This window comes from Adiantum capillus-veneris, chromosome 27 (genome assembly GCF_014529385.1).
Source record: "Adiantum capillus-veneris isolate H3 chromosome 27, ASM1452938v2, whole genome shotgun sequence".
In the NCBI taxonomy this organism is placed as follows: Eukaryota; Viridiplantae; Streptophyta; class Polypodiopsida; order Polypodiales; family Pteridaceae; genus Adiantum; species Adiantum capillus-veneris.
The window spans coordinates 107,521,260-107,534,566 of record NC_140957.1 but is presented as its reverse complement, the minus strand read 5'-3'; the positions used below and the strand labels follow the sequence as shown (position 1 = coordinate 107,534,566).

Sequence of the window (13,307 nt, the reverse complement as noted above, 5' to 3'; positions counted from 1 at the left end):
GAGACTAAGGCTTTGTTGTTCAATCATAGAGGAAGTAGTTTTGTTGTCTTAGATTTCTTTTTGGTAGTATTTATTCTCTTTCCCAAAGATTGAGCGGGAAGGGGGGGTTCCTATTTTCGGAAGGGAGCTTTGGAACTTCTAGTGATAGTAGTTGCTTTGTTCCAACGTGGGGTTGACTCAGTGGTTACAGCACAGCATACTTTTGAGGATTCTTCTCTTCAAAGGGGGCTTCTAGGTTATGATCCTCAGTTGACTATCGGTGTTCCATTCAGCTGAGTACCATGCACGGTGTCTTCTAGTTCTTGCTTTCCTTGCCCGCTTCAATGCTAGAGAGAGGTAATCCCGAAATTTTGGTAGTCTCTGCACTCACTGAATATATGCACTAATATAAGGGGCCAAGGGGTCCCTATTTAGGGAGCTCCTCCATCTACCAGACTATTCCTAAAACCCCCCGCCCGCGACCTAGAAATAGGGGCGCCCTCTAATAAATGTGCCACATCATCTAAAAAAGACAATGAACTAGCGAACTGTGGGGGAGCAGGAGAGAGAGCCCACTTGCTACTCTATGCAATGAGAGTGAAGGAGAAGAGGAGAGTGGCGCAGAAGAAGCACACGCAAAGAAAACGTGAGAGAGAGAGAGAGAACGCTCGTTGGAGTTTTTGGGAAAAGTCACGCTTGTTATCTTTTGGGCTTCACATTTGAGTATATGAGTAAGTGACTAGGGGGCCATTCACACTTGGGCCCCCTCACTTATAAGTCTTTTAACTTATAAGTTAGTAAATACAAGGCACTTAGGCCTTATTCCCTAACAACCTCCCACCTAAAGGCAATGTACCTTGGGAGATCAAAGAATCAACTAAATATGATACATCAGCTGATCATGCACTTACTCATCCAACACCCATCATCTGTCGGCAATATGCAAACCGCTCTGCTGGAAGACTCTTGGTCAAAAGATCTGCAGGGTTGTCATCTGTGTGCACCTTGACAAGTGTAATGCACTTGTCATCAAGCACACTCCTGATAAAATGATACTTCACCTCTATGCTTTGTCTTGGCATGAAAAACAGGATTCCTTGCAAGCATAATAGCACTCTGACTATCACAGTGTAGCACAGGAACCGGTGACTTAATGCCAAGCTCTTCTACCAAACGCATGAGCCACAAAGCTTCTTTGCATGCCTCAGTGGCAGCCACATACTCAGCCTCAGTGGTAGACAAAGCAATACATTTTTGCAGTCTAGAAATCCAAGAAACTGCACCTCCTGTGAATGTGAACACATATCCAGAGGTAGACTTCCTGCAATCTGGATGTCCAGCAAAATCTGCATCTGTAAAGCCATGCACAGATGTCTCACTCTTCCCAAAACAAATGCACAAGTCTTTAGTGCCTTTCAAGTATCTCAAGATACACTTCACTGCTTCCCAATGCTTTTTGCCAGGATTGCTCATGTACCTGCTTACCACTCCCACCGCAAATGCAATGTCCGGACATGTAGCAACCATAGCATACATCAAACTGCCAACGGCTGATGCATAAGGAATCTTGGCCATTTCAGCCCGCATATCATATGTGTTTGGGCAGTCATGTGCAGTCAGTTTTACATATGGAGGCAACGGAGTACCAAGTGCCTTTCCCCCATCCATATGAAAACGATGTAGCACCTTATTAACATAATCTCGTTGAGATAGATACAGACGCCTGTTGGGTCTATCTCGAGAGATACGCATGCCCAAAATATGATTAGCATCACCAAGATCCTTCATGTCAAAGCGATGCTTTAAGCTTTGCTGTAATGCATCCAACTCCGTGACGTTTTTACCCGCAATAAGCATGTCATCAACATACAAAATCAGCAATAGAAGAGATCCATCACTTGCCGTTTTGATATACAAACAGTGATCAGAAGTACTTCTTTTGTATCCTTGAGACCTCGTGAATGTATCAAACTTGTGATACCATGCACGGGGAGACTGTTTCAAACCATACAAGCTCTTCAAGAGTCTACATACTTTCTTCTCTTGCCCCTTTGACACAAAACCTTCTGGCTGCATCATATAGATCATCTCAAGCAAATCGCCATGCAAAAACGCTGTTTTGACATCCATTTGCTTTAACTCCATATCTTCAGAAGCAACCAGGCCTAAAACAAGACGTAATGTGGCAAGCTTTACAACAGGAGAAAAAATCTCATCAAAATCCACACCATGCTTTTGCTTGTACCCTTTAGCAACCAAACGTGCCTTGTACTTAGAAGAAGCATCAGATGTGACCTTGGTCTTGTAAACCCATTTACATGGCAGAGCCTTATGCCCTTTAGGCAAATCAACCAAGTCCCATGTATGATTTTTCTCCAAAGACTGCATTTCCGAAACCATTGCTTTGAACCATTTCTTACTGTCTTCCCGTTGCATAGCCTCTTTATAGCAAGACGGCTCACCACAATCAGTAAGCATGACATAGTCCAAAGACGGCTCATATCTATCGGGGGGCCTTGTCACCCGAGTAGACCTACGCACCCAATGATCCATAACAGGTGGATTTTCAGCCTGTAAACCATCAAAAACAGCAGGCTGTTCAGCCGGTTGTATCGCAACAACGGGCGGTCTAGGAGCATGAACCTGTTCCCCTACCTGTGGTGCATCAATGGCAACTTGTTGGGGCTGATTTTCAGCACCATTTTCAGCATGTAAAGGCTGCTGAACATTGGGCCTTCTTGGCTGTCCATATGTAACATCTTCACGAAAAACAACCCGGCGCACTTCCTCGACCTTTGTGGGCTGTTTGTGCATGCAATCCTCATTGAAGATGACATCATTGCTGCGTATGATTTTCCGTAATGCGGGATCCCATAATCTATACCCCATTTCACCATCCTCACCATATCCTAGGAAAATGCATTTATGAGACTTTGGTTCTAGTTTGGTGCGCAGTTCACTCCGGATGTGAACATAGGCCTCACAACCAAACACTCTTAAATGTGCATATGAGGGTGGCTTGCCAGACCACACCTCCTCAGACACCTTTCCACCCAAAGCCTTGCTAGGTGAGCGATTAATCAAGTGAATATCTGTTTGCACAGCTTCTGCCCAAAAACCATGAGGTAATGCAGCATGTGACAGCATACTCCGAACTTTCTCTTGGATAGTCCGGTTCAACCTCTCTGCAACTCCATTCTGAGAGGGATTAAAAGGAGCCGTGAGCTTTCTTTTAATACCTTTAGTAGCACAAAAGTCAATAAATGCTTTTGATACATACTCCCCCCCATTGTCTGAGAGCAAAGACCTAAGCTTCTTGTCAGTTTGATTTTCAACAAACGCAAGAAACTTCTTGAAAGTATCCAAAACATCGCTTTTAGCACGTATTGGATACACCCACACCTTACGTGTAGCATCATCGATAAACGAGACAAAATATTTCTTTCCCCCTAAGGACAACTGTGACATTTCACATACATCGGAATGCACTAAGTCTAACCTGTCAGACTTCAAAGAGAGAGACCTTTTGTGCGGTGTTTGACTGTGCTTACCATAAATACAGTGCTCACAATGAGAAAAATCAGCATACCTCAAACACGGCAAATAACCACAACGAGGCAGAGTTTCCATTCCTCTTTTACTCATGTGTCCCAACCGGCCATGCCACAAAGAAACACTTGGCTGCTCGGTTACGGCGACAACATGGTCACGCACACTAGATACATGCAAAGGATACAAAGTGTCCGATTTACAACCCTTGGCTACAATCCGGGCCCCTTTACAAATTTTCCACTTGCTATCACCAAAAGTGGTGTGATAGCCTGCATCATCTAGCTGTCCTGTACTAATCAAACTCTTCTTGAGTTGTGGCACATGACGCACTTTGTGCAAAACAAAAGTCATACCATCAGCAAAGGAAAACTGGACACTGCCAATACCTGCAATGTCACATGCATAGTTGTCTCCCAAATAAACAGTGCCCTGCACCTCACCTGAGTACTGTGTAAACCAATCCCTATGAGGTGTTACATGAAAGGAGGCACCTGAATCAAGAATCCAAGTATGCATGTCCACATCAGAACCCATAGCAAGGGTATGTGGATCCACAGAAGAGGCATTGAGTACATCAGTGCTGCTGTCACTGTCACAACTACTAGCAACATTGATTTCCTCAATCAACACAGTGCTCTTCTTAGCATTTCCCTTGTCCTTTGCATCAGTTTCAGCACCCTTGTTCTTCTCTTTCTTCCACTCATAGCATTCCCGTTTATAATGCCCTTTCTTTCCACAATGATGACACACAACATCTTTCCTACGAGATTTGCTGCGTGCCCTGTCCTTACTGCCAGATTTCTCCCTCTGTTGAGACCTGCCTCTCAAGTGCAATGCATTAGAAGACCCACCTGTGGTGTTCTTCCTGTTCATCTCTTCCATCAAGAGAGAACTCTCTACATCTGCATACTTAAGTGACGCACTTGAGTTACTAAGAGTTGTCCGGAATACATCCCAACTCTCGGGCAATGTGCATAGCAGAAAAGTAGCTTTGAACTCCTCATCAATCGTGAATTTCAGCTCTGTCAGTTGGCTGAAAATAGAATTGAATTCATTGAGGTGCACTGACATGTGCGTGCCCTCCTTCATGCGGAGATCCATAAGCTTCTTAAGCCAATACACTTTACTGGCAGCACTCTGCTGTGCATACAACTCGTCTAAACGCTTCCACATGCCCCATGCTGTCTGCTCATTCTCTACATTGAAGAGTAAATTGTCAGACACCGAAAGCATGATCGTGGAGCGAGCCAACTCATCCACTTCTTCCCATTCTTCAACCTCCATATCAACCGGTTTCACACCCTGTAACTTAATAGGTTTCGCCTGTTTCTTCTGCAACATCACATTATAACATTGCTTCTTCCATATAGCAAAGTTATGGGCACCTTCAAGCTTGCGAATGTGCAACAAATTGTCACTTTCACTGCTAGAAGCCATTCTGAGTGATTGCAAACACTGAAACCCTGTTTTGCCGACCTAAACACGCCCAAATGTGCGCAATCGGGCAAAAAACAGCTTGCTGTTACAGAAAAACAGCGAGCAAATTTCACGCGAAATCACTCCAAAACGGCGTACATTCACTGCCAAACCCTTACCAAAGGTTTCCACAAGGTGTATACATCATTTGCTTGCTGAAATTCCCTGTTTTAGGGCAAAAATCAGACCTGTAAACACCTGTTTTGCTGAATTTTCAGAACCTCGTTGGTGGAAACACCTGTAAGATTGACCTGTGAGACTTGCCCTAATGAAATTGCATCAAATTGACCCCGAAATTGGTCAATTTCAGCAGAAATAGGCTGTTGTTCGCCAGTTTTTGAAACCCTAATTTTGGGGAAACTGTCACCGGAGGTCGATTCTACACGGTGAGAGGATCCCTTCGTGACAGAGTTGATTGAAAACGGTTGAATATCCTTCCCGCAGCGAACAAGAATAGAATTCTGATCTGTGTTGCGAGAATGGCTCTCTTGGAAACCCTAAAGCTCTGATACCATGTGTGGGGGAGCAGGAGAGAGAGCCCACTTGCTACTCTATGCAATGAGAGTGAAGGAGAAGAGGAGAGTGGCGCAGAAGAAGCACACGCAGAGAAAACGTGAGAGAGAGAGAGAGAACGCTCGTTGGAGTTTTTGGGAAAAGTCACGCTTGTTATCTTTTGGGCTTCACATTTGAGTATATGAGTAAGTGACTAGGGGGCCATTCACACTTGGGCCCCCTCACTTATAAGTCTTTTAACTTATAAGTTAGTAAATACAAGGCACTTAGGCCTTTATTCCCTAACACGAACATACCAAAGTTGGTCCCCAACTAGGCCGATAAGGAGAAAATTGCAAAAATAGGAGACTGTGACCACGGGGATCCTAAGAACAGTCTACCGGTTGGGCAAATATGGGTGAAGAAAGGACCAGGGCGCCAAAGTCGTAGGAAGGCCTCGCAATGCTCTTGAATATAGTCGGAGTTGCCCTAAAGTCCCTCAAACTGACCTAGAAGTGTATGGATCAGCTCCAGCCGGATATCATGAACAATCTCTGCTGGTGGGACAAGACGAGCCTTGAAAATGGGAAAGCAAAAGGCCTGCCAGATGAACCAGAGTGTCAGGCCGCAAATGAGCTCCCAACACCACTCTCTATCATTGCACCACTCTTGGGAATGAGCCATGTGGCAAGCTGGAGTGTAGATCAACCATCTTGAATCACTACATGTTGTTGATAGAAGCCATCTCAAAATGAAGCGTTGGGCCTCTGAGCGTGGACGAGGCTGCAGCACCCCAAGTGTCACGTGACACATCCAACCCTATGTGTCCGTGGACAAGCTACAGCATGATCAAGGTTCAGTCAGTCCAGTCAGTCTAGATTAGAAGTGATCTGGCACTTTTGTGAGTCTATTCGTAGACCGTGCATGCCCAGTCACTTAGCATAGATGCATATCCTCTGGTTGCATACAGCATGATCATAAGCATTTCCCTCAGAATCCATCACAATCAGTCAGGGGAATTTTCCAGTGATTTTAGCCTATTTTCCCTATTTTTGACATTTTTCACTTATTAATTTAAGTGACTTTCCAACAAAAGTAGGTAGGGCAATTTTGCTAAGTTAATATATATGCAAACCCAAGTTAGCACTAAATGGCAGAAGAGGCAGCAGGAGCTCCCCGCTCAACAGGCACCTTCTCAATAAGAACCTATCAACCCTAGCGTTTTTGGACATCCTCAGCACCCCGCCAGATCCCTGGCGTTTTCAGTTGCAGAGCGCCCTCAGCAGTAACAGCATCCTAGCGTTTTCCATTGCCACCATCGCCAACATCTTCAGTTGCCTAGCGTTTTTGCTAGAACCACCCAGAGCTGCCAGTGTTTTGGATTTTCAGCATTCGGTGTACAAGGCAGCCCCAGCGTTTTTGGTTTTCAGCCTCAATCGCATCAGATGGTCAGCGTTTTCAGCCCTATTGGACAGCAGCAGATTCAGCCCTAGTTGGTTGCAGAAGACCCCATTTTCAGCCCTCGAAAACGCAGCCAAAAGTCATTTTCAGCCACTGAAAACAGCCCAGAGATTAGCAGATTTTCAACAGTTAGAAGACCACAGATTTCAGCCCTAAAGTCGTCGTCGTCATCATCGGCATAGTCCCAAGTTGCATCAGTCCATTGCAACCGCATTGTACCACTTTGTGCAATCAATAGTAGACCACTCTCGCCGACGAGAGTGGGGCCTTTGGAGGAGGGTTTTACAACGTCTCTGGTGTCGTATCTCTCTTCTCTCTCTATCTCTCAGTCTCATACACTTGCACGCACAGTGTCCATTCACTTTGTTTGTGATCATAGCATTCTCTCCTTAAGAACGGAAGGCTCTACCTTCCATAAGAACTAAGAGGAACCTTAAGCACAGTTCGGAGCACTCATCTTGAGCAAAGCGCAAACATTCATTCCGTTGCACCTAACACCAAGTGTATTGGAGGGTTGAAAGTGCTGGCATCAGCCGAAGAATCCGAAGCCAAATCTTCTGTGCCATGGGGTAATCCCACGTATAGTGCCGCTGAGTCTTCAATAGGTGGCCACAGGTTGCACATGCTGCTGAGAAGCCGCTGTGTACCAGCCAACTCCCTATTGTAGTAGCTCTATGCGCAACTAGCCACTGAAACATGGTAACTTTCCGCGATTGTCTGTTGTCTCACAAGCACTCCCAGAACCCTACCAAGAACTCTGTTGTGAAACCCTCCTGCCAATGAAGTGCTGCAACAGGGCGAGCCTCTCTCTGTGCTGTGAGTAGGTGGCGCCCCAAACGAGCTGCGTACTGGAAGAAAGGGGTCCCTGGGTGATCGTATGAAAAGAAAGGATCTCGCCAAAACCACTCTCTTTGGTCCCAGAACCCTACCAAGAACTCTGTTGTGAAACCCTCCTGCCAATGAAGTGCTGCAACAGGGCGAGCCTCTCTCTGTGCTGTGAGTAGGTGGCGCCCCAAACGAGCTGCGTACTGGAAGAAAGGGGTCCCTGGGTGATCGTATGAAAAGAAAGGATCTCGCCAAAACCACTCTCTTTGGTCCCACTACACTCGTACCAAAGGGCGGCTCTTCCAAACACAAGTCCTCCCACAGATGCCCAAAACTCGGATCCTCTGAAAAAAGCGCTCAGCAACCTGTGGTGCCTCTACTAAGACTCTGTGAAGACGACCCTTCCCTTGAACCTCAAAAAACATGCAAGATCGTGACTGTGAGCAAGTCCTGACTGCAATGAGGACCTCCAATCGCGTGAAAGCTCCCATTCAACTGGGAGGTGCTGATTTAAGAGGAGTGTGCCACTCAATTGGTATAGCCTCTGTAACATCCTGACACATGCTCTGCACCCCCCTCATGCCACGTAGCTAGATACTCTGAATCTTCACGGGAAGGGCTGAGATGTAAGGTGCAGCGGAATGAATGTTTAACTTTGCTCAAGATGAGTGCTCCGAACTGTGCTCAAGGGTTCCTTTTACTTACGGAAGGGAGAACGTTCCGTTCCTTTAGTGAGAGAGTCCAATGGACACAAACAAAGTGGATGAACACTGTGAATGAAGGTGCTGAGACTGAGAGATAGAGAGAGAAGAGAATACAACACCAGAATGCTATCAAACCCTCCTCCGAAGGCCCCACTCTCTATGGCAAGAGCGGTGTACTATTGATTGCACAAATCTCTACAATGCTTGGACTTGCCGACGATGTCGACGACGATGAGGACGACGAGCTGAAATCTGAAAATGCTAAGGGCTGAAATCTGCAAATCTTTATCTGCTGAACTTTGACTCTATGTCGATGACAATGTCGATGGCGACGATGCGACGACGACGCACTGAAAACGCAGATGCTGAAATCTGCGTTTTCCGGGCTCACATTGCAAACTACGTGGGATCTGACCGTGCGGCGAGGATCTGTTGCAGAAAGGTGAGATCTGCGAGTTTTGGGGGTTCTATATTCAAGAGGGAGACAAAGACGCCAACGACATGTGAGAGAGAGAGAGAGAGAGAGAGAGACGCCAACAACATGTGAGAGGGAGTTGATCAGTCCCCCATAGACACCATTAACTACACACTTGTGATAGCGGCAGATACAAATGATGTAATGGACAAATCATAGCCCAAGCCTACCATGTGCCCTACATATATACAAGCAAGAGGTGGAGGAAGGACAAATCACCCATCAGAAAATACATGGGGACGCCCTAAAAATAAAGGGCCAAATGTGGGCAACGAGACATAAGACGGGCGGTCGTATGAATGCAAGGTTACATAAAAAGGTTGTGGTTGCATGATTGCTAGATCTTGTCAAATCTACTCCTACTGCATTGCAGAATGCTTAGCTGAAAGACTCATAATTACAGTAAGACCTCTTTAGTGGAGGTGACCTCTCCAAATTTTGCTACAAAGGGTCACAACATGCTTTTGGTCAGAGATAAGCCAAGGTCCTAGAGAGGCCCTTGGTGAAAATATTTACAACATTGTACTCGGTAACCCACATTCACATGAAGGAGTTGCTCAATGACTCCCTTGTCTCGAAGCTTCTGCAATTGAAGGTAATCCTCATAAAACACCTCAGCCGCCTCATGGTAAAAACCCTTAGGGTTCCAAATCTCAATAAAAAGAAGAATAGCAAAAACTCGGATTGAGAGGACCTGACTTAACCATCTCTATTAAGTATTATATTGGATATATATTTCTTATTCATCCTTCTGTAGTTATAAATAGGTTTTTAAAAATACCCCCTAGTTCTTCACCTGGAACTTGCTCCATTTTCAAGATCATTGTCAAAGACACTCTCATTATAAAGTATCCTTGCCCATCAAGGCATTCAAATTGTATTTAAATTTAGGTATCATAGTGGCATTTCGATCAACTGACTGAGAGGACCTTAAATTGTTTGAATGAAACTAATGATCCTAAGTCCTTTCATGGGTAGTAAGTGTTTGAAGGTCATTGCGGTATAGCATTCTAAGTAATTTTGGGTGGGTAGGAGAAGCTCTTCCTAATGGTTAGCTTTTAGGCTGTGAGGGTTTACAATGTCAGGCAATTTTGGCTTTGTAAAATATAGATCATGCCCACTTTGCTTATTTAAGCAACGTTGCCAAAACGAAAACAATTTGGTAGTCCAAGATATAAAGTGGTAGGGCCTCACCTGTGGTTCGGAATGGTACAAATTACTAACATGAGCTAACTTTGATGCCTGTTCAGTGACGGCCCTCACCCAGCTTTGATCACCATGGCCCAAGGCATTTACTGCTATGCCTGCCGACATGTCTAAATACTCTTTACCCTCTGCATCAAAAAGCTTGCATCCATGACCTTCCACGAAGACAACTGGAGATCGTGCATATGTCTGAACAAACAACCGGGATTCTGCTTTTATAGTATCCTGGCTGGAGGCATTATTCGCAACAAGGGAGGCATCTTCAGACAAGGAAGCCGCTGCTAAGGCAGCTGCACTTTGCAAACACTCTTCTTCTTCACTGCTGGGCAGAATGTCTGCCTTTGCGTGCTGAATTAGAGAAGGCCTTACATGACTAGGCGTCGCTGCATTATGCGGAAACTTGGCAGCGTAAGGAAAGTCACTGCGGCCCTGAGTCTCTGTTGATGAGTGGCTTGAGACATGGAACAACGAAGCTCGAAAAGCAGCCATAAGATCAAACGGTCCAGGTTAGCTTTGTACTGTGGGCTAGATGATGATAATTGGCAAGAACAGAGAAGTCATCCTGCTGCTGCCTCTGTTGCATTTATATTTATTTGAGTGGAACAGTTTCCTTGCGTGCTACTCTTGGGGCCTCAACACCTGTCTCAGCTAACAATTGTGCCGATTTGAAATTCAAAAATCCATGAAAGGAACTGTGGATGGTTGCGAAAATGATTTTTCCCGAACATTGCCATGGGGTATTAAAAGAAGCTCCAACAGTGGGATGTGCATGTTTTAGGATGATCTTTGCCTTCCAAGCAAGGGGGAAAAAACATGGATTTAAAAAGTAAACATAGACATGTGGTATGTGTGGAGCTCTCGAGCTGTCACATTGGGGAAAAAAAGCTTACGTGGTTAGAATCTCCATGCTGGCAGATTGTCGTACGCTACATGATGATTACGAAGAGTGGATATCAAGTGGTTGTCCATCGTGCGTGCGGACTTGGAAGCTTGGAGGGGTTGCATGCGTGGGGAGGCCGTAGTCTCTGTGGGAGGGGAAAGGTGAAAGAGTCTCTATTTGCTTACATTGTTGTGTAGGGACTCAATAGGGTGGTGAGCAAGCTTGCAAGCCAAGGAAGGGTGGGCCTCAAGTTTTGCAAGCAACTCGAGACACAGGGATTGCTTTGGCGCATTACCAAGGGAGCAAATAGGGTCTGTCTAGGGAGCCTGAGGGCCAACAACGCTGGATAAGGGTGTGTGGGCTAAGGCTAAGTATGCGGGAGGGTCTGCCTCAACAAGGTGGTGCGCAAGGGGAGGGAGGGTCTGGCTCAGGTTCGGCAAACAACACCTCTCTCAGGTCCAAGTCTTTTGCAGTTGGCACCTCGTAGGCCCATTGGGGAAGTGAAGAAGGGAGGCACACAAGGCAAAAAGTCCCCAATGCCTCCACAAAGCCACTCAAAGTAGCCCGAGGCTATACCCACAAGGCATGTCTTCTCCATCGGCCATGCAAAAAAGTAGCCTGCAGCTGCATAAAAACAATCGTTTGAGTTTACCACCGATGTTCGGCCTCGCAAAAATCGCAAGAGAGCCTTTTCAAAGGAGAGCTTGATGCATGAAGGGGAGGCGGCGAATTCTTGGAAACCTGCTAGGAGCTCTTTTGCCAAAGAGGAAGAGAGTAATCTTGACGAAAGTCATGGTGCAGGAGCTAGCAATTGAGATCTGGAAGGATGATTCCGTTGTGGACCAAGACGGCAATGGAAGGGATTTTAGGTTAACCATGCAAATGTGCAACCATTGCCGTATGTGGAGGTTTTTTGTTGGATGGAAGGCTTGCACGACAATGCCAAGCCAGCAAAGGAGTCCTCAAATCAATTCCATTTTGAGCTTGTTATGTGGCGGATGGAGAGGCATCTGAAAAGAGAGCATGGCTTGGATGTGGAAATTCCATTAAGGAAAGCATGTCATGCATCAAAGTGTCAATGGGTTCAAGAGGCAAAGCACTTGAAACACGGGATGACAAGCATTGATGACAAAAGTAGACGAAAGCACGTTTTGCAAACAAAGAAAGAAAATGGTCATTAAATGTGAAGAAGTCTAAGAGCCTCCATCGCTGGTGAGTGGAGGAGAAATGAGACAAGTTGAATCTTGAGTTCATAACAATACTTAGAGATGAATTTGTCAACAAGATTGTGAAGGATCGTATGAATGCCTACCATTCTATTGTCGAGCGGAGGAGAAATGGGGTAAGTTGAATCCTGAGTTTAGAACAATGCTTAGGGATGAATTTGTCAACAAGATTGTGAAGGATCGCATGAAAGCCACCATTCCACCACCGAGCAACGCCTTGCCCACATCCAAAAGCGAATCTATGAAGGCCAGGACAAGCATGTTTAGTGCTCTACGACTCTTTCTTTTATTTTGTTTTTTTCCTACTTATTTTCTTTGTTTATGATTACCTGTCACTACTTCCTTTCGTGGGCATAGCACCGCATTGTGTGCATGCCCTATCAACTCTCTTAAGTTGTGCTAGGTTTTACTAGGCAATGCTTATTTTAATAGTAGGCTTCATTGTGGCTGAGTCTACCTTGTATCTCTAGAGATATGACATAAACTCAATATGCAGACCTTTGTATTTATGCATGCTTGTGTGTGCATGCATGTGCGTAGGCATGCGTGCACGCGCGCACATGTGGTGTGGGTGTGTGAGAGCATATACTGAAACCGAATTGAAAGGTCTTTTAGAGGGCCACATTGAAGAGAGAGAGAAAAAACACGTCCAATGAGCAACAACGCTACGTAACATAGAAAATACATGAAATAAGAAAAAACATTCTAAAATATGGACAATATCATATTCTTTGGAAGGTAACTTCTTTTTTTTTTTACATAGTTGGTGGTTTAATATGTGGACCTACTGCCAAGAAACTATGATAGCCATCAGGTACTGAGAGATAGTGACTTTATTGTACTCCTAAAAGCACCATAATTCTCCCTCCATAAGAAAAGCTTTCATAACTCATTCTCCCTCCGATTAGAAGACTATCTTTCTTGTTACTCTCACAACTATGGTTTCTTCTTTTTCCTACCCAAAAAGCTATAGGGGTTGCTCGACTCTCTGCCCAACTAGTTTCGCCATGATCCTACTAAGAATGCCATGC

At 45.2% G+C, this 13,307-nt stretch overlaps 1 protein-coding gene across 1 annotated transcript in view; it reads right to left on the bottom strand.

Annotated features, from left to right (window-relative positions):
* Positions 1-10,889, bottom strand: part of LOC147422532 (acetylornithine aminotransferase, mitochondrial-like) — a 101,579-nt gene extending 90,690 nt beyond the window's left edge. Inside the window, exon 1 of the mRNA XM_086503356.1 lies at positions 10,159-10,889. Coding sequence (XP_086359482.1) covers positions 10,159-10,659 — 501 coding nt within the window. The 5' untranslated portion in view covers positions 10,660-10,889. The remainder of the gene's footprint in view (positions 1-10,158) is intronic.
* Positions 10,890-13,307: the final 2,418 nt, after the last annotated feature.